We start from the raw sequence: 23,077 nt of genomic DNA, 5'->3' as shown, positions 1-23,077 counted from the left end.
ACATTAAAAATCCCAAATTTTAATCTCCCCAAATAAAGCATGGATATTAAATATGATGGGTTTACCTCATTGATATTTTCAGTAGATTCCTTCAAATAATTGAAAAAAGAATCATTAGCTTTTACTGAGTAAATAGTATTTTCAATGTATATTTAAAATTGAGGTACTTGGTAGGCTGTTTTAATGCATTACTGATGGGAAAATTGAGGAAACTTGTATTTAAACTATTTTGACATTCTGTATGAACTTATTCTATACAAGAATGATGAGTGCAGTCAAGAGAGAAAAGTGAATTTGTGAGTATAGTATATAAAGACACATATGAACAATGTTTGAAAACACAGCCTAATGCCTATATATTGTAGTAGCTACTGTTAGTTCACTTGCTAATATATTAGCCTCCAAATAAACTATGAAAGCTAAATACTTCCTCTGAGGCATTTGTAGAACTCTGAAAAGTATATACTTTTTTCTAAAAAAACAAATGGCACCACATGTGAATAAGTAGTTCAAGGTAAAGACATCTATGTGCTGCTCTCAGGTAGATTGAGGACTATATTACATCTCACTTATTTTTATTTACCTAAATGACTGCTTAATAACCAAATGGATCCTTCTGTAAGCAGGCCTACACACTATAGAGCAAGTATCTTATTTCTATTGGCATTTGTCTTTAGTTCGGGGTGTAGTTCCTAGGCATTGAGTGATCCACAAAAGGCACACAGTAAATATTAAAACATTGATCAAACTGAGCTCTTGGCAGAGAATTTGATGTTTTGCTTCTCAAATAAAAAAGTGCAATGAAAAAATTTCAAATAATAAACTAACTTAGTACATTATAGAATATGCAGAAATCTAGATATTTTTCTGCCCTAATATGATGTAAAGCATATTTACCTGAGGCATATGTTATAGTGACCTAGGACAATCTAACTCAGCAGAAGGATAGCACTTCACTGTTCTAAGTTCAGAAACTGGCTCTGAGTGACAATCATCTTACCTCACTGCTAGAAATGCTCTCAGAATATAAAACAATAATAATACATATATTTTAATTTATAGAACTAATTAGAACTTCCAGATCATTAAAAATGTAGTTTGTTTAGGGGAAACCTCTTACCTCAGAGGAAACGCTGAATGTTTCCTTTTGAAAAAAATAAACAAAAAAAAACATTATTAATGACTATATATACCCTGCTACTAAACATGCTTCCTATTTGACTTTTATGTCATGTACATCTTTCAGAAACTTAAAAAGCAAAAAAGTTGTTATATGCCTTTTAGAATCTTGAAAAATTACATTTACTATTTCTCTGATAATTTAGTAAACTTTTATTGGTTCATTCTTACATTAGATAAACTTGTGCATTGTTTTTGATGAGTGACAAAAAGAAGTCCTATTGCCTTGTTTTGTTGTTTGGTTTTTTTTTTGGTCTTTTTTCCTGTTTGTTAGGGAATTGGTGATACAATAATGCAGTAAGCATTTGTTCCAGCTTTGAGACCTTACAGGAATCTTGAGATACTACATGACCCTCAAAGAAGCAGTGATCAAATAAACATCTGAAACTCTCCATTAATTCTGTACTAAGTGGCCACCACTGTTATTGTCTATTAGTGAGCAAACCATTCCCTACGTCTTAATAAGTTAGGAAGTTTCTTTACATACCTCACTTGCGAAAGCAAGTGTCACTAGGCAGGCGAGGATGAAGACCTTCATGGTTGTCAAGTCCTGGGAATGAAAAGATGAAGAAGTTGTAAGAGATAAGTCAGTCAATTAAAGTCAAATTCTTCTCTGGCTCCTAAGCACTCCTATTGCTAAACATTAAACTTGAACTTCAGCAGCACCACGAGGATTCTCAGTTCACAGTTCTCTTCCCTTCATTTTTATTAGATATCTTTGTTGATAAGCATATGGATGCTTTACAAACTCTACAAAGAAGTCATAACTTTGGAAGCATTTAATAATCATTTATTTAAAACTATTTATCACTTACAGGTGGCCAGTCCGTGAACAAAATGAGAATATCTCAGCACGAGGGAACCTCCCTTCTAGACTGAATTGGTAGACAATGTGTTTAAACAGTTTTGTTGCTTGTGGGTAGTCTCAGCAAGAAATATAAAATTTTAAAGATATTTAAAAAGTATTCTTTTCAATACTTGATGGTTGAAAATTATTCTCTCTGTGAAAATATGTTTTTGTTTCTTCTGATGGGTATTTCATAATTTATTACTAACCTTTCTTTGTCTAAAACCTGTTCCATCTAATTTAATTGTCCTAGTTTAAAAGAAAGTTGTACCGTTGTAGATTATGCATGTGGGGAGAATTCCACTGCATTTCTTATATTTTATTCTTATCATTTTATATGCCCATTTTTATACTGGAATTTCATTGTTATCTGGTATGCTATAAGTTCCTTTTCTTTCACCCAATCATATTTTCATGATCATTGCTTCTAAGTAATATCTGACCTTTCTAAAATTCTTTCACAAGAAGAAGACTTTGTTTCTATTTTCCACATGACATAATGTTTTCTGAAATATTATAAACTAGATCAAGGATCTAAGACCATGGACAAGTTTTATGGCTACAATCTTCTTGTTTAAGAACTTGGAATTTGCAGCTTATAATTGTTGCCTAGTAAATATCTTTCCGTGATATAATTTGGGTGCCTTTTTAAATTAAAATGCATCAAATCAAATGAGATATGTATTTAAGAAATCAATTTCTAATCTCCTCTTAATATATTTACTGTCCTTATATTTATTTATTATTACATATTCTCATTTTCATGAAGCCAATAGTCATTGTAATTTGTATAAAATCTTTCTAGGCATTTCTACATTTTTAAGCCTAATTTTTAAAATAATCTCACCACTTCTTTTAAAATCTAATTTCCAAAAACTTTATTTTAAGTAATTATATTACTTCCATAACCTAGTCTAGTTTCAAATAAATCATGAAAATAGTATGTAAATGTCACCTCTGAAATTCTTACCTTTAGTGGAGGACAAGAGTCAAGGTGAAGCTGGGAAGATGATGGTCTATCTGCTTCTGCAACTGTATATATACTGTATTTAATGATATGCTAATTTTGTGGCTCGTAAGACGTTCAAGAAGTCCCTTCAATTCCAAGAAATTCACATGATTGGAAAACGGTTTCTTTCTATTGTCTGTCCTAAGAAAGTCTGGGGTACATTAAACAAGGCAGCAATTCAGAAGCTGGTGGAGCAAATGCATCCAGGAAATGCAATTGTCCAAATACTTAAAAAAAAAAAACAAAAAACAAAACAAACAAACAAAAAAAAAAACCTGGCTGACCCGCCAATCTGGTACCAGTTGCTGTAGACTCAGTTCTCTTTGCATCTTAGTGGGGGCTTTAACCTCAGTTGTGGGGCAGTCATACGTCAACATTGGAATCGGAGACAGCCAGAGCTTTACATAGGTCAGGACTTCATCTTCACATGAGCACTGAGAACTCAGCAATAACACGAGAGGCTAGTCATGTGCAACAAACTCTTTGTCACTCACATTTGCCTGGCTTGGGTAAAATAAATACTTAAACCAGTATTTACCACACAAAGGGATGCATTTCATATAGTAATAAAATAAATCAGAGAAGGGATCTGTAAAATTTGTATGGAAATAAAACTATGAAACTGTAGCAAAAAGTTTGCAAAAAGGTACAACAAACAGCCTAATTCTTGGCTAAAACAGTCTCAGGTTTCTACAACCAACGCCAGTGTTACCTACTCTGCTTTCTCCTCCTCCTTCTCCTCCTCGCTCTCTTTCACTTCTCTCTCTCTCTCTCTCTTTCTCTTTTCCTTCCTTCCACTCTGCCTTTTCTTGAATATAGACATAGAGATCATAGAGATTTATTTATTTAATTAATAAACTGTTACTTTTTCTACTTCAGTTATAATAACCATAAAAGAGATTACAGATTGTTTTTACTTGTTGTGCATATATCAGCCACTAAATACGTTATAATTATTATCTTCTTTAACAAAGCAATTTTAAGTTGCTCTTTTCTCTCATTTGACATTTATGAAATTGAGATAGCAAATGCTCAAGTAACTTGGTCAGTCTGGCTATATTTAATAGCAGAGTTATCATATTCCTCATCTGTCTCACAAGTGATTTTATTTGGTCACATGGAAGTCCCACAGACCATATTTTAACTCTTCTAAGATTTCGTTGTGGGGAAAAAAACCTCAGTTTTAAATGTAGCATTTTTGTTTCAATGTATAGAATTTAATTTGTCAAATAGAGAAATAGTACACATTTGATGATGGTAAAAAGATGAGTTTGTTACTTTAGCTAGATCATAAAGAATAAGCAGAATTGTTAAATATCAATAAGTGGTACTCTATGACTACTCTGAGGATCCATAAAGTGCAGACTGTATAAGGAAATGTGGCAGATATTTGATAGAACCAGGTCATGAATGCTTATGAATTTCAGATATTTTATTGACATGATTCACTAGAAATATGAGATGATATTAAAGATTTAAGTAAAGAAGTTTAATTGATTTCAAAACCTTATGAAAACATAAACCCAGTGACAAGTTAAAGGATATAATTATACAAAGTTATAATCATAGTCTAAGACAGATTATTAAATCACTCTGAGTAGGGAGATGGTGCTAAGGAAATTGGATGATGAAAAAGAAGGTGTCATTAAAATGGCAAGTAGAAGAAATTACAGAAATAAGTGAATAGGCTATACCTATATAGTAATTGAAATGTCAGCTATGTTACAAATCAAGATATGTAAAAAGCAGAAATCAGATAGGGAATGGTGAGTGAATTGTGAAATTGGAAAGGAAAAATGGAAAGAGATATAGAAAGTCAATATGATCATAATACATGATGTAACTGAATGCTAATGTCATTTAAACCCCATCATTTTCTCTAAAAAATGCATGCAGATACTATTTTTAATGAGTTTAGTGTACTTAGGACAATGAGAATCATACCAAAGTGTTGGACAAAGGAAAGAACTGTTGGTCAAAAGAAAGAGGCCAGTGGAGGACCAGCTGTAGAGACACTCCAGAGGATAAATTCTGAATTTTCATTGGCTCAAAGTCACAATCATAAGGCTAAAATCTATATAAAACATATCAGATTTCTTAAGAGAGGAAGGGAAGAGACTATCAAAGAATACAATAAGAATATAAGGATATAAGGTTTAGAACATAAGGTTATGTGGTGATTTTTCATTACTCTTTGAACAAGCTTGAATCAACAAAAGCTTAAGAATTTCAACATTATAAAGAAGACAATAACGGGATAATGATTAGACCCTAAAGATAATCGTGCATTAACACTGCATGGAGCATAACAGTTGTCAAGGGAACGAGGGACATTCTGGATGAAATATGTTTTTCGAAGTCTTTACATAGTAGCACTTATGCAGTAATAAATACTGAAGGTCAGACATACTCTCCATAGGAAAGTAGGGAGGAAGAGTAATGAGTATTTTAACAAATATGTGATACAGTGCAGGAAACAGATATGAGACAGGTGGTTAATTCCAGAAGATGGTTAAGAAAGAGGAAAAGGACTGCACAAAGTCATGAGTTCTAGGCAGAACTGGGCTGACCTTCATGTATGAGAATTCAAGGGTAAATATGGAAAGAGCAGAGTTTTGGGTGTAAGGAACAAGTCAGGTGTAAGGAACAAACTAGGTCAAGCAGTTCATCTAGACCCGAAAATTAGACCTGGATAGACAGTGAAGAGCAAAGAATGTTGTAATCTTAGAACACGCCTTGTGTTCTACAGACAGTGGGGGTGCATGGGAGGTTCTTAGGAGAGGGGCGTTTGGATCATAATTGTTTATCTTAGCATTGATTAAGTAAAGCAGAACCATGTTTTTCTTTTTCTTTTCTCTTTATCTCTCTTTTTCTACTTTGCAGTAATAGAAAGGTTTTCAAGGAGGCAGAAACAAGGAGAAAAGTGAACCAAAACTACAAAGATGCATGGTCAGAAGACAGAGGATGCCTCGTGGCATTTGTTTTGCCAAGACATACAAATGGCAGCTCCCAAATTTTATTATCAACTTAATATCTGATATTTAGCTGCTTGTATTTGATTCTAGTCATTTTTAGTATTTAGTTTTTTCTATTATTTCTCTTTCTGTAAAAGATAATATTTCTATTATTCTCTATCTGTAAAAGATATTTCTTTTTTTAAGTAAAAAGTTTACCGTGTGTCTAAGCCATCATTTTTCCTGAGCAGATATTACATTGACATCACACTAAATTTATGATAGAGAGTAACACTCCTTTTAGTCAAACCTGTTTTATAATAATTGAGAAAGCAAAGACAATGATTACTATTTTGTTGTTTCTTGTTTGTTCGCTTGTAGTTTTCATGTCGATATTGACTCTAAGTCTTTGAGTATTCTAAGCCAAGGAGAATCTAGGAAATAAAAAGTTGAAATTATTCCAATGTCTTAAGCCACTTTAGGAAACACCTTGGCTGCCCTGTGTGTCCTTGTGCCAGCTTCCTGGACTGCTAATACCACAGGCGACAACGTATGATTTCCAAGAAAACTAATACAAAAGTGAGCATGCTCTAGTCTCGCAACATTTCCTTCTACTTTTCTCAGCAAAGTGCTTTACATCGTGTGCAATATGACACTTCCTCAAGTAACACTGTGTATAGGCATTTCTGCTCTTGTTTAAGGTTTTGTGCTTGTGCAGCTCAGTTTAAAATGCAATGTATAGTTAAAAATTATGGATTAATAGTCTCTTATAATAGTCAAACTTGTAGTCACCTTAGTTATGTTTTCTAGACATACAGAGATATATTTTAATTAGATAGACAATCTTCAGCACCTCAAATACCTACATAAGATGGAATTTAAAATGTTTTAAGAACTTAGGCTTTTCTTAACAGTGAGACATGTGTGCTTCTGGCAGCACCTATTACTTCAGTGAGGCTGATGGGCATTGAAGAAACTCATTATGGAATTTGCCTTCAATGTGACAATGCTACACATTTTGGCAAGAAATTAGTCTTGCTTGACTGTAGGCTATATAAAGTGAACATTCAGGACTCAAAAAAATTGAATGCTGAACTTGCCTAAAGAATGTGAGACAATGTGGTGTGGAATTCCCCTCTGTATGCTGCGAATGTATTTTATTATCATTGGTTAATAAAGAAGCTTCTTTAGCCTATGGCAAGACAGAATAATGCCAGGCAGAAAATCTAAATAGAAATATAGAAAGAGAGTAGGCCTAGTCAGGGAGACACCGTGTAGCTGTTGAAGGACATAGATACAGGAAATTACCAGTACACCACAGCCTCGTGGTGATACACAGATTGATAGAAATGGGTTAATTTAAGATGTAAGAGATAGGCTAAAAAGTTATGCCTGAGTCATTGGGCAAGCATTGTTGTAATTAATATAGTTTCTGTGTGCTTACTGGGGTCTGAGCATCCAGAAAATGAACGAGCAGTCTCCATTTACACCCTCCAGACTCAACGGCAGAAATAACCTAGCATATTGACAGAAGGTATTTTCTCACACTGCTTTGTTTCTGATTTCTTACATCATTCATAGAGAATATTTTTAAATATGTGTATTATAATAAAGTTTGCACAATACAAAGTATGATATCAAATCATTATATTTGAGACATTTCTATTTGAAATGTTATTTGTACTTATTCTACTTTAAGCCAGATGGAAATATGATAATAACAGTATTTCACTTCCCATTGAGAAAGCATGTTCATGGCCTTCAGCAATCATCTAGTTCACTGAAGTAATTACTTAAGATAATTAAGCTTTCTTTCTCGAGATTTATTCCACTTGATTTGTACAATATTATACGGGTTGTTCAATTTTCTCTGGCACTTGAGTTATGTGTGGGGTCTGTCTCCTGACTCTACCTAGGATCCAAATATAATCACTATTTGCAAGTTAGTATAATCAATAATCTCAAAAGCCTAAAATTTCACCTCCAGTCTGAACTTTATTCTCTGAACCCCATAATTTCTTTGTAAATGGTTATCCTTTACCTTCTTAGTCAAAGAGGTTCTGTAATATAAAGAAGTCATAAAATACTATGTGCTCATCTTAGTCTTTCATATAGTCTAGTGGGAGAATCATGTGTTTGAGTTAGGTAAGCTGGTATTTTTATTTTGGTTTAACACATGGTTTGAATAACAGAGAACAAGAGGAGAAAGGAGGGAGCAAGACTTGGTTAACATTAGTGTTCATTAGTATCATTTTGTGGGGTAACTTAAGCCACTAATTTAGTAAATCACTGGTGTTACACCTGTGACTGTTATTAATGTTTGCTTTGTCAGTGAAGATTATTACAACTATAAACAGGACAGGGTTCAATGGTAGAGAAGTAAATTTGCATATTTTTACTTAAGCAGAAATTTTAAGGTATAATCAAGCAAAAGTTGATGAGATAGTTTGATGGTAAAGTGTTTGCACACAACTGTGAGAACTTATGTAAGATCCTCAGCACCCATTAAATAGCTAGTTAAGAGTGATGAAGTATAGAGGCAGAGTTGGCAAAGAATAAAGAGAAAAACAGGAAGAAGAAGGGGAGGTATGTAAATATGATGTTTTCTGTAGATTTCCATTTTGACGTTGCAACTTTAAGTGTCAATAATGTGCTCGCTTCGGCAGCACATATACTAAAATTGGAACGATACAGAGAAGATTAGCATGGCCCCTGTGCAGGAATGACAAGCAAATTTGTGAAGCATTCCATATTTTTGTACAAAAAGAAATAAAAGACCTACACTGTAAATGGTTTTTCAGTACAAAAAAAAAAGACACCCTTGGCAGATACCTATAATCAGTTACTGGTGTTTCCTCTTTAAGTCAATGCCACACTTTTACCAAAGGGCACAGTGTTGGCTTCTAGATAATAAGGAAATATCAGCCATGTTCTGTTACATGAATCTTTAGAGCATTCTGCTACTCTTCCTGATCATGAGGCTATAACTATGACAGGAGGATATTGCTGTGTTCATAGCATGCTATTCCGCCCCTGAATCTCATCCTTGCACACCTGGCAGTGACCGAGCACAATAATAGGTGAAACAATGCTTTCATTATACTGCTCCGACCTAAGTGAATAAAGTGCAAATTTAATTGTAATTGTCAAATATTTCAGTCCCTCTGTGCTTCCTTAGCTAGGTTGGAGTATACAGTAGTAGTTCTTAACTGGTGTGTTGGGACCCCTTTGGGGGTTGAATGATGCTTTCACGGGGGTCACCTAGGACTATCAAAAAACACAGATATTTCCCTTATGATTCATAACAGTAGCAAAGTAAGTTATGAAGTAGAAGTGAAATAATTTTATGATTGGTGGCCACCTGAAAACAGGAAATTGTATTAAAGTGTTTCAGCATTATGAAGGTTAATAATGTTGGTATAGAGCATTTGGAGTATTGTTTCACAGGGTCAGATCTTTAAGCACCATGACTCCAAATTTTAGGTAAGTGAATTGGTGGTGGAAGAACTAGGGAAGAAAGTACACAGGGAGCAAAAGTGAAAGGGAAAAATACCATGTAACAATTCAAAATAACTGGAGTTCTTTTTCTAAAATCAGACTGCTGGTAGCATGCACATTGCCATCACAGGTCTAAGCCAGATGGGGGTCTTGGTACTAAGAGGAGAAGCAGACAGAAGACCCTGCCCCTAACCCAGAAGCTCTCTCCTCACAAAGGAAAGCCTATTTATCTCCCATGGAGTCTCACTGAATATACAAAGCAGTCTTAAGAACAGGCCCAATGGCAAGTTTTAAATGGCCAACACAAAATGATCTCAGGGGCATGTTTGATAAATTGTTTGTTTGTTTGTTTTCTTATAATGTTTCGGGGCCTGTTTCACTTACATGCCCTTGCTTATATGTTATGCTTTCTGATTTTTGTGTCATTAATCAATATATCTGTTAGTAAATCTGTGTGTCTTAGCATCTATATGTATTTCTTGTGCTCTTCTTTTCTGTTCATTTTTTTTTGTTCTTTTCACGTATGGTTGTTTCTATTTTACCATTACTTTTTTCTTTTTCTTTTCTTTATTTCCTTTTTTTGATGTTTATTTTTTTTAATGAAAAAGATAAAAAATGGTGTGGCTTTTAATGTGTGGGAAAAATGGAGAGGCTCTGGAAGGAGTCTGGGAGGAGAACAATAATCAGAATATATTTTATAAAAATTATTCGCATTAAAAAATCAGACACATTTAAATAATGTCTAGAGAAAGTTCTAGAGATGTGTTGCCTGTGGAAAAGCAAAAGTGTCTATGATACTCAGACATGTAATTTTGATACTCAGCAAGTAATTTTGAAAATTTCTGAAGAGTACAGTACACAGGGTTTTCCTTCTTTTTCTCTACTATGTAAATATATGGTTTCAGTTTAGACACATGAGTGCGTAAAAACTCAAAGGCAATGCATTAAATCCACAATTATAAGGTACTATTATTTTTGACATACATAGTATCAAGCTCCTAGAGCCATTTTATTTTAAAGAAGAAGATAATTTTAATGTGTTATGTTTTGTTTTGTTTTGCATTTTGTTTGTTTGTTTTTTCAGAATCAGGGTTCTCTGTGTAGAGCCTTTCCTGGATCCAAATCACACTATAGACCAGACTGGCCTCAAACTCACAAGATAAACCCACCTTTGCCTTCTAAGTGTTAGGATTAAAGGTGTGTGCCTCCCTGTTTTTTAAATTCAACAAAAGAATAATCAATTTTGGCAAATTTTTGTGACTCACCTATGCCAAAAAATACTCTAAAATATTGTAAAAGTAGTGTTTGAATGATTTTCTGCAGGAAACACATTTGAAATAAGCATAGGCTCCAGTATTGTCGTATGCATCATTATTATTACTGAGGAGTAATAAAAACTACTAAATTATTCAACTAAACTTCTGGAACGATCTCCCTGATTTGGAACTGTGTTTCCCGACACAGGGAAAGTAGCAGTGATTGTACAGAAACACAGCATTAATATTTCCATTATTTCTGTGACTGTTTACTTCAGTGTTAAGTTTCCTGGTTATTTCCAGAGTCTGGAAGGGTTAACAGTGATAGCCCCTTATCTGCTATTTCCTGGTCACCTGCTCTTCACAAACTCCTATTGTAAAATCACCTTTTCAGGTTGGTTACAGGTGTTTTATAGAGACAAATCTTGGGCATTATTTTCAGGTTCCTTAACATGACCTTATAATTGTCAGTATTTGAATAGTAGGCTTGATAACTCGTTATATTTAAATGCTCAACTTTCTGGGCAAGCTCATCATCTGGAGGCTGCACCTCTGTTGCTCAGACACTTTAGACTCAACCTGGGTAAAGGTAACTTGCCTGTATGCCTTCTACGCTGCTGTCTTTACTAAACTGTTATTTTATCTTACTTCAATGGTAGTCTCATTTCATAATTTATGTAAATAAATTATGTAATGTAATGTAAATAAATTTATGTAAATAAATTATGAAATGAGACTCACATAATTTATGTAAATAAATTATTAAAAGATATTACACACAGTAATGTCTCTGTATAACTATGAATGTATTTTCTTCTCACTTATTTCCAAGCTTTTATTATAAATTATCAATATCAAAATTCTAAGTAAAGACCCTTGAATCATTTTCATTAATTATAAAACTACATCCAATATTCTTATTTTAATTTTTAAACATTCCAAAATAATTCATTATGTTATCACCCAGTTGTCTACACTTAACTGAGTGTTCTCTTCTCAGTTCACTTTTAATTGCTCTATTTCCCATTGAGTTATTATGAACAATAAGGCATTACCTTAGACCAATTGACTAAGAGCACAGCATGGTCATCAATGACTTTGTGTGGAAGCTGAAAAGAAGATGCTTATCAAATTCTGTGTGCTTTTACAGGGTTCAGTAAGCTTAAGGTTCCTTGTCTTTGCCTTGATCATGGCTCTCATGGTCTCCATGCTTGTAAGTAAATCCAGAAAGTGTAAGGAATGGGTTTTTAGCAATTTTTGCCAACAACTTGCTCTGGTTCCAAACACTCTGAGTAATGTTACTACTTTGAATGTTTTTATGTGTTCAGTTTTCTTGAATCAATCTATGTAACTTTACACATTATTTAGAAGATTTCTCTCCTGGCCTGACAACCATTATTCCTGATATTCAGCTAATCTCAACTCTGTAGTATCATTCATTACACGAACAATACTATGTTCTAAGCTTATATTATATTCCTTAAGCATTTTTCAGGGTGTCAGAGGGCTCAAAGTGTGAAAGTTTATTACTGAAGACTCCACAGACACAGGACCTGCCTAGAGTCCAGTTGAAAGTTCTTTTGCCAGACACAATCTTCTAGAGGTTGAGCACACCCCTTCTGAAGAAGAGGGAGAAGATGAGAGAATGTCGTTATATGCAAACCATGGTTTCTGGAAATGCATTTTAGTAACATTTCAATGTGATTTGTAAGACAATGAAGTTGAGATATCTGATCACAACAAATTACATGGACAATATGAATTCAAATGAGTAATATAATTGCAGCATATGGATACATAAATATTAACAAATTAAATTTTAGAGAGTCAAGTCTTAAGGCACAACATTAAATATTGTACATTTTATAAAATATGAAATATTTATAAACTATATAATACTATATACTATATATACTATGAAACACTAGTTTATCGTGAAGGTAAGAGAGGAGTTGCCCTTGTATCAATAAGAACTATGAACTAATTTACTACTAAGTACTACTAATTTACTTTTTAAAACACATTTGGGCATTTCATTAAAATTAATTATCAGGTTATCATAGGGAAGTAAAAGTCTCAAGCAATCTATTTTAAGCATTGAAGTACAAGAAAGATCCCTTTTAATACAAAATATATTGAAATATTATTTGAAAGTAACACATGAGAACGAAAAGACAGGTTAGACTCAGCAAACTAATCATAGATAAATTTGAAAGAATTCTATGTTGTAGATTTTTACTTAGTCACATTCATTAATATTATCTGCATGAAGCTTTTCTTTACCAAAAATATATCTACAGTATTTTAAGTTTTTGAGATAACTCTTTTCTTTTTCAGGATTCTTTCCAGTTACTTCTTTGGCTTTCCCATCATTCATGATTATTCATGCTTCTTCAATACTTTCTTATAATGATAAGAAAAACTACAGCAAATGAAAAAAAGACCTTTCATTAAAATTTTGTATGATTTTAGATCTTCTATCTCATACTTTTAAACCAAATATCACTAATGATTCTAGTAGAAATGCATTTAATTTCTCAAGGGAATAAATTCAAAGTATATTATCTTAAAGTGGTCTTCTTTTCTGTTAGAGGAGAGGGCCATTTGTTCTTCCCACCTACCCTGCTAGCTTAGACCTAAAATAATTACACAGAAACTGTATTAATTAAAACATTACTTGGCTCATTAGCTCTAACTTCTTATTGACTAAATCTTACATAGTAATTTAACCCATCTCCATTAATATATGTGTATCACCACGAGGTCATGACCTACCAGCAAAGTTTCAGTACCTCTATCTCTGAGAGCAGATCCATGGCATCTCTCTGACTCTGCTTTTCTTCTCCCAACACGCAGTCCAATTTATTGCACCTACCTAAATTCTGCCCTATCAAGAGGCCAAGGCAGTTTCTTTATTCATTAACCAATAACAACCACACATAGATAGAAGGACTTCCCAAACAATTTCCCCTTTTCTGTTTAAACAAAGAGGAAGCTTTATCTTTAACATAGTAAAATTACATATAACAAATCAGTTATCAAGCAAGAATTTTGGCTACAATATTTATATTTACTTTATCTTTCATCATAACTAAGGAAAAGTATAATTATAACTCTAAATTCTTCTACTGTCCATCAAAGACCACAGAAGGATATATTACCTAAGTAAACAATAAATTAATTGTAAGCAACTTCCAAAAATCTAGATTTGACAGAGACCTTCCTTTTTATTTAAACAGAAAAGGGGAGGTGATGTGGGAGTTCCCTCTGTGTGCTGTGATTACCATTAATGATAAAGAAGCTGATTTGGACCAATAGAAAGGTAGAACTTAGGTAGGCAGGGAAAACTAGGAAGAATGCTGGGAAGAAGGAAGGAGCCGCCACTGGTGATAGATGTGCTAAAACTTTGCTGGTAGGCCACGACCTTGTGGTGATATACAGATTAATAGAAATGGGTTAAATTAATATAACAGATATCATAAATACACACAAAGCAATTAATTAAAACTTTCAATTATATTCTTTACACAGCTAAAAATAAAAAAAATGCAAAATTCATTTGGAAACTTCCAAGAACAGGTATAGGCAAAGTAATTTTAATAAAGAACTTTGCTGGAATTAGAAAACTTTACCTCAAATTATCAGTCAGAGCTGTAGTGATAAAGACATAATTACAGTGGCACAAAAGCAGGCATAGAGATAAGGAACAAGGAGCTCAAAATGAATCAACATATTATGGCCACCTAATTTTTGATAAAGTCATCAAAATTATACCCAGGAGAAAGCAAACGTAGTCAATACATTGTGTTGACAAAGCTGAATATTGGCTTCCTAAAGAGTAAAATAAGATCTCGATCTTCCGGTCTGCTCAGAAACAGATTTAAAATAGATGAAATGTCTTCTTTTAACAATTGAAATGTTCAGCTGATCATGTTGGTGCTAGCCTTTAATATGAGACACAATGGGAGTTCGATCTCTAAATTTGGGGTTAGCCTGGTCTACTGAGTGAGTTTCAGCACAGTTAGGGCTACACAGATAAATCCTGTCTCAAAAACAAACAAACAAATAAAATACCCAAAATCTGGAATGATGAAACTTCTGGAGGAATAAATGAAATGCACTGTAAGGCAAGAGGTTTCTGGACAAGACTCTAATCAAATGTGAAACAGTTCTAAACATCAATAAATGAGACTATATTGAATCTAAATATTTTATGTAAGAAAAAATATCAGAAAGAAAAACACAGAGCATGTAATTTGAGAAATTATGCTTTTGTTTTTGTTTTTGTTTTTTGAGACAGTAATTCTCTGTAGATTTGGAGCCTGTCCTGGCACTTGCTATGCAGGTAAAGCTGTCCTCAAACTAACCGAGATCCACCTGTTTCTGCCTCCTGAGTGCTGGAATTAAAGGTGTGTGACACCACCACCCAACCAGGAGAAATTCTTAACCAACTGGATCTCTGAATATACAGGATGTAGAGAACTAGGGAAATTAAACAACCACAAAAACCTGTCAAAGAATTGAATAATTCAACACCAAATGGTCAGCAAGGAAAACACAGAAGCAAGGAATACTACATGAACTCAGTTAGTTCTATGTATGTGTTGATGCAAGGATGGATACATAATAATAAAGAAAAAGAGACCATGAATGTTTGAGGAAATGAGAAGGGGACCAAGGAATCTTCCTTCTGGTGGCCAAGTCTTCACATAAGAGGTACTCCTCTGATAGGGGACACGTGACCAGACTATTAATAGGTGTCCTTTTCCACAATGATCTCTGATCGTTGGGAGAAAGATGTTTAATATACAGATGTCCTATAATGCGCGAAACAATACCACACCAGTTAGGGTTTAAAGGGGTATTTATTTGGGGGGCTAAAAATTACAAAACACCAACCATCAGGAAAGGAGCCTAGTCGCTGGAGCAGGAGCCAGAACCGGAACCAGGAGAGCTAGCCGAGGCTTGCTGCTCTTTTTTTAAAGAGAAATAGACCACGTCCCAGTGGGCTGGTATTTCAGGGGCTATTGGCTGAAGGAGTGAAAGGTGGTCCCGCAGCAGTCCTAGAATTCCACAGTCTCTAATTCACTGTAGTTTGGCCAGTTGTGGTTTTTTGTGTTAATTACCTTCTACTTCAATAGTAGATTCTCTGATTAGAGTTGAGAGATGCATTAATTTATGGATATAATTCATAAAGTGTATGCATAATGTTATATCCAGTTTGGATGCTTAAAAGAAATCCCACACTAGCTCAGAATTGAAAAATAGATAGGTATTTTCTTAGGGGCAAACTCAGAAGCAGAATTCTCTGCTTCTTGAACGCTGGACATAGATCAAATCAATCCAAATGAGCAGCCGACAAAAAGGAGGGAAAAGGGGTGGATGCAGGTTCTGTATCCGCATGTATAGTATAAGAGGCCACAGTCCAGTTGGTGGGTAACCACAAGCTGCAAACCTTCTTACAGCACTTTGCCCTTTTGTTTAAATAGAAGGGTTCTAAGTCTAATATAAATTTATATACAATAAGAACAAATATCCTATCCTAACTAGCTTAAGTCTTGTATAATAAATAACTTGGCCAGGTCAAGAGGGGAAAGTAACTACAGTTATCTAGTTTTCAACCCCATCGAAGATCTGAGAAGGGAGATACTATTACTTGAGTAAATAGGAAGTGCAATCAAGCAACTTCCAAAACGTGTAACAAATAACTGAGACAAGTGGCAATCACCCAAAGTCTCATTTGCAACGTTGAAGCAGCCAACTTTGGCTAAGGCCTAGAATAACTGACAGACCATTTTCAAAGGCAAGAAATTTTTCAAAACCATCTTGCCCTCTCTTGGCAAGATTTGACAGTCCTGCTTATCCATTTCCAGATACTAAGTATCTTGTGAGTGGTTGAGGTACCGGCATTTCTTTGCTCAAAGGCCAGTTTTGCCAAGAAGAAAACAAGCTCCAAGTGGAGTGACTTCGGTGCTCAACATTCTCTCAGGAATAGATCGGTGCTGCCAGGAGCAATTGTGTCTCACTTCAACAGAACCCTAAGTTATTTAAATGTCATTTTTTACAGCACTTGGAAGTGGTTGAAGATTATCTATCTAGGCAGAATATAATCTCGGTGTATCTAAAGAACCTGATTAGTCTAACTATAAGTATGACAAACATAGATGACTACTGATCTATAATTCTTAATACCTATCTAACTTAAAGACTAAGACAATAAACCACTGTGCAATAAAGGAGAACAATGACCTCCAAATATATATCTTGATCAGAGGTAGAAATGTACATTGCAATATAATAAATTTATATCAATATATAAAAGTGTTTTAAGTAGAGGTAGAAGCATGCATGCATATCATATTTAATATAATTTAACTTTGTATCAATACACAAGAATCTATACCAATGTAATTGCCTATAAATAATAACTCACAAGTATTCACATTATTTCTATTATTATTAGTGTAAGCTCATACCAATCTATTATCGTATTCAATTTCACACCCTTATTTGCTTTTTAAAAAGATCCCCGAGTCTATAAAATTCCCCTCCAACCCCTAACTGTATATCAATTATAATCAACCCCTAAATGATGTCCCTAACCCTGAGGACAAACTTTGTTGGGAAAGGGTGTGTCATCTTTTAGAATTACTTCCAGCTGTCATGGGGGCAATGATCATTCTACAGGATCCTGTGAAAGTAAAATGATAGTTAAGTTCCAAGATTAATGCCTGGTATAATTACAAACAGTCTCTGAGTATTTGGTGGAGGTCTGGCTAGAACGTTGTAAAAAAAAATGTGCACCATTTCAGCTAGACAAGTTGGAACCATCTTGAGCAGCTGATACCTAAAACAGGTCTTGTAGTAGCACTATCAGGATCATGAATGACATCTTATCCTCCAGGTGGAGTTGTTGTTATGGGGTCCCATCTTTTTCCTGGAAACTTCAAAGATTACTGCAGGAAAACTCATTATTCATTGTGGAAAACTTAAGCATTATTTATATAGACATATACAGACATATATGTTCAATGAAAGGTATGATAAAGACAAAAATAGATATGAAGAAAAGTAATTTTTTCTAAATATTTTTTTTTCATTCTGTCTCACATCATGGCTCCTGACATGAGACAGAAACTCTGAGTTTTTCTTTTAACAACATGCTTGGATTTAAAGAAGGACAGAGCTATTGTCCAACTCCAAAACCAGTTCTATATATTCATAAATATATATATACATATATATGTAAACTTTTAAGATTTGTGCTTACAAATCATATTTGATTTTCTTGATGATGCTTATTGGTTGTTATTTTTCCATCTGTCAGTATTCTAACATCCAGGGTCTCTTGAATTTTTGAAGGTGAGTAAGCCTCACATATTACAGTCCATAGTATTAACAAAACAGGTACTAAAAGTTGCATTGGTACCGAAGTCTGCCATATTACCTGTTATGTGATCCAGAAAACAGAAAACTTTATTGTCCAGCAGATGGTGTGGTTGCAGAATTGTGAATGGAAGCAGTGCAACCGGTTACAGGGACGGTCCTGGGCTGATTTAGTGTCCACTTTGGTACTGGTTAAATACTGAGAAATATGTGTTGCTTGACAAATTAAAGGCAATTAAATCAATTTCATGCACGGAGCAAGAAACCCAGAATCCAGGGGCAGGGAGCAGAAACCAGAAACTGCACATGTCGCCACACAGCAAGGAATCGCCTCAGGGAATGCAGTGGTTGTGTATACATGAGCTTGGGAAATTTCCAAGTTGCCACATGCAGCAAACTCCGTTGTGATGGGGATTCTAAAAAACAAACAAACAAACAAACAAACAAACAAAAAACCCTGCTTAGGCAAAAGCAAGCCTGTCTGGGCCGTGGAATGAATGACCAGGCCGTCCACCCGGTAGGTGTGGAGTTTAAATCCATTGGGCGCCTAGTGATGAACGGAAGCTTCAAAGAAAACCCACACTAGCTCAGAATTGAGAAACAGATATTTATTTAGGGGTAAACTAACAAATCAGAATTCTCTGCTTGAACGGTGGACATAGATCAAATCCAGCAATTTAACAATCCGAATGAGAAGCAGGCGAAAAGAAGGGAAAGGGGGCAGACACAGGCTCTGCATTCGCATAGATAATATAAGAGGTCACGCCCCAGAAAGCCGGTAACCACAATCTGCAAACCTTCCTACAGCACCAGTTGATAGAATAATAGTAGTAACTTCTTCCTTTGGGCCTGTGACCTGTCCTGCCAGATTCCTGACCAGATAATGGAAACAGGGATGGATTTTATCTATATAACAAGACTTAAGTCCAAGTAAATTGTGATCATTTACTCGCATAATGTTGATGGGACAATTGGAGAAGTGGGAGTGTTGACAGGCTGTTATTGTAACTGTCTATATTCATTACTGGGTAAAATTTGGCATATTTACCATTAAGTGAATATTGTTCAGATATTAAGAAAAATAAAATTATGAAATTCGTAGACAAATGGATGCAACCGGAAGCAATCATTTTGATGAGGTAACACAGACTCAGTAAGATAATGCTGAATATTTCATTTCATTAGTGGATATTATTTGTCTTTAAATCTCCAGATACACGTGTTTCATTTGAAATTCCCAAGAAGGTCAGACAATTGGTAAAAGGCCATGGTGGGGGTGCTCTCATGTGAAGAAAGATAGAAAGCATTCACATAAAGGTTCAGAGGGTATTAATGAAACAGACACATTAAACTGAAACGAGGGACAGCAGGCAGGGTAGAGGAAGGACTACAAAGAGGAAGAAATAGCGCTAAAGACTTCTCTAAAATGTTATGGAAAACTTAGCTACTCTTTTGGAAGCACTATCTCTGTCTCTGTATGTCAACCTGCCTGTCAGCCTATCTGTCTGTCTGCCTGCTGTCTCTCTGTCTGCCTATCTTTCTCTCTCTGGATCTCTCTCTCTCTCTCTCTCTCTCTCTCTCTCTCTCTCTCTCTCTGTGTGTGTGTGTGTGTGTGTGTGTGTGTGTATGCATGCGCATCTCTTCCCTCCCCTCCATTCTCTCTCACTCTCTTTGTCTCCCAACCCGCCTCTCTATCTCTCACACACACACTCTCTCTCTTTCTGTGTGTGTATGTATGTATGTATGTATGTGTTGATATCTTTTTAAAAGTGGTATCATATAATAATTTTGAATTAGAATTGTACATTAGCATATCTGCAGATTGAAATCACATTAGCAGCATTTGATAATGTTTAAAACTCTTTATCTTAAGAAATCATTTTTGATTAGACAGAGGTGGTGCATTCTTTAATCCCAGTACCTGGGGGTCAGCAGCATTCAGATCTCTGAGTTTGAGACCAGCCTGGTCTACAGAGTTCTAGACATGCAGAGCTGTTACACAGAGATACCAAGTCTTTAAAAAGAAGAAGGAGAAGGAGGAGGAGAAAAAGATGTAGAAGGAGGAGGAGGAGGAAAAGGAGAAGTAGAAGAAGAGGAGGAAAAGAAGGAGGAGGAGGAGAAGAAGAAGAAATTATTTTGGAGAGAGGTTTATGAGAAATTAATAGCTGAAAAATCTTTTCAGATGTATGATGTAAGAATTTATATTTGAACATATATGATTTATAAATGATATATTTAAGAAACCTGGGCTTGTTGAACAGACAAAGTAATTTTTAGACTAATAAAATAATTTCTACATAAAAGTACATGAATCAACTTATACTTTAGAAAGCCAGTTTTACTCATTTTGATCTGTGTAGTTGCCAGTCTACAAATTCTAGAAATTATTTGTCATTTTCCTTTGATGTATAGGCTTGAACAGAAATCAAATTATATGTTTGCCTCATTCTTCATCCACATCATCTACAACTATGCTTGACAGAGAAACCAAACACAATCTGTTTGAAAAGAAGTACCCTAGTATATTCTCACTAGACTTTATGTTGCTGCCTAACTAATGTTTTATTAATTCATATTTTCCCAATAAATTAATACATTTTAAACATATACTCTCTTGTATTGTTTGTTTCTGTTTATAATAGTTTAATATATTTTTCATATTGGTTGATTTAACCACACTCTCAATATGAACAACACTACAATAAGTTTAAATGGCAGTTCTTTAAAAATAAAAACAATTTAGTCACACATTACTCTTTTGTGTTGAGATTATTCAAATTTAATCCTAACATTATTTTGAAACTTAACATTCACTGTTTTAACCATAATTGTCTTAATGTGCTAAATAAGCTGAGAATTTAATCTTTCCTATCATACTGTTCCCTGATTTTGGAATGGACATAGTTATTCTATGTAATTGTATATTAACCTAGTAATTTTTTTCATTTTACAAGTGCTCAGTTTAAACAGTTACCTCAGCAGAGACTCTGTACTTATATCTGTGAATAATCGAGCAATTACAGAAAGATTTTTGGATACTTAGAGTATGAATATATCCATTTTAATTATGAAATGAGCATTAGTTTTTAGGAGTCAAGGACAAAAAGTAGGCCAGGATTGGCAATGTAATGGTTAATTTGAATGTTGATATGGCTATGTTATGAGACACCTATGACAGTAATGATGTACAACTTTGGGTGTGTTTGTGAGAGCATTTCTGAAAAGTTTTAAATGGGAGAGGAAAACTTACACTAATGTAGGTGGTACATTCAATATATTTGGGAGCTTACTTGAATAAGAGCATGTACCTTTGCTCGAGATTTCTCATTTCCCAGATACCTGATCTGCAGAGTAGGTAACACTGCACTCCCATGCATGAAGTCAGCAGCCATCATGCCTTTGTTGACATGACAGACTGTGCTCTCAAAGTGTGAGTCAACATAATTCCTTCATTCAGTTAGACCTCAGCATGTATTTGGTCCCATAGGTGACAATAAAATTACTAATCAATGTACTTTAAATGTCCCCTTCTTCCTTTTCACAGTATCTCTGGTCTCCATCGTGTTTGTTATGACCCGTCAGAACAAAACGAAGCCATTCGCATCTACCTTACCCCCCCCAAAAAAATGGACACTATCTTTGCATTCAGTGTCTAAGAATGGCATACTGAGCCAGGTACTCATATCAAGAAAATAATTTCATCTTTATATTTTGAAAAACTGAAAAAAGTCATGCGTGATTATGATTCTATGTGTTCTATAGAAAAGAAAATGGTTGAGATGAAGAATATTGCACATAGCAGCATTATGATCATAAGATCTCTGCAAACTTTTGTTTGTGCCCAGTGATTTAGAGAATTTATCTAACTCTCTTTGAATCCATGATTCATATCAATAGTTACATATATACCTCAGTTAAGTAACTAGAGTTTCATACATATTCTGTTGCCTCTACAAAGACATTATTTTAATCTACAAGAATAATTAATTTTATTATACTATATTTGGATTTTTTGAAGCATGGTCTCATAAGTAGTCCTGGCAGTCCTGGAAATCAAGTCTTTCTATAAACTACACTGGTCCCTAACTCACAGAGCTCTGCCCACCTCTGCCTGCCACTTGCAGAGATTAAATGCACATCCAAATGCACTCAGCAAATCTTATGGTTTTATTTTATTGCAGAACTAAACTAGTGAGTACTAAATCTTTTCATTTGACTTGATCTTATATCACTCTCATTAAATGCTAGTATACAAGTCTCGTCCACAATTACATATATGCAGTGTTAACTCAACTTGCCCAGCAGTCAGTTGCAGAAAACAAACGATACATTTTAAACATAACTAATGAGTTCAATTTACACAGTGCTGTAGGAAGTATTACAGCTTGTATTTACCCGCCTAATGGGGCATGGCCTCTTACACTGTTTATGGGGAAGCAAACATGTGGGCGGCCCTTCTCTCTCTTTCCCCTTGCTCCATTACTGCCGGCTGCTCCTTTGGATCACGTGATTCAATCGGTCAAGCGGAGAATTCTGATTTGTTAGTTTACCCCTCTATAAATGACTATCTATTTCTCGATTCTGAGCTAGTGTGGGATTTCTTTTAAGCGTCCAACCGCCATAACAACACAGCTGCAACATACATGCAGAGGACCCAGGTCAGTCCAAGCAAGCTCTGTCTTTTCTGTCTCTGTGAGCCTCTATGAGCCCAGGTTAGTCATTTCTGTGATTTTCTTGTGGTGCCCTTGGCCCTGCTGCCTTTCATGACCCTTCCTTCCCATCTTCTACAGGATTCTCCAAGGTATGCCTAAGGTTTGGCTGTGGGTTTGCGTTTGTTTTTGTCAGTTTCTGTGTGAAACACCGGTGATGACAACTGGGCCAGGCAACAATCTATGAATATAGCAGAATATCATTAAAAAATCTTTTTTGACTCTTTTTTTTTTAACCT

General features: G+C 34.8%; 1 protein-coding gene and 1 non-coding gene across 2 annotated transcripts in view; one reads left to right on the top strand and one right to left on the bottom strand.

Annotated features, from left to right (window-relative positions):
• Positions 1–21,521, bottom strand: part of Csn2 (casein beta) — a 35,393-nt gene extending 13,872 nt beyond the window's left edge. Inside the window, exons 1-2 of the mRNA XM_087909479.1 lie at positions 21,420–21,521; positions 1,667–1,729 (exon numbers count right to left, since the gene is read on the bottom strand). Coding sequence (XP_087765605.1) covers positions 1,667–1,729; positions 21,420–21,521 — 165 coding nt within the window. The remainder of the gene's footprint in view (positions 1–1,666; positions 1,730–21,419) is intronic.
• LOC125406245 (U6 spliceosomal RNA) lies at positions 8,640–8,746 on the top strand. The gene has a single exon (XR_007233856.1). It is a non-coding gene; the product is annotated as a U6 spliceosomal RNA (small nuclear RNA).
• Positions 21,522–23,077: the final 1,556 nt, after the last annotated feature.

The sequence above is a fragment of the Myodes glareolus genome, chromosome 8, assembly GCF_982192425.1.
Source record: "Myodes glareolus chromosome 8, mMyoGla1.1, whole genome shotgun sequence".
NCBI classification, from domain to species: Eukaryota; Metazoa; Chordata; class Mammalia; order Rodentia; family Cricetidae; genus Myodes; species Myodes glareolus.
This window is presented reverse-complemented; position numbering and strand designations above follow the sequence as displayed.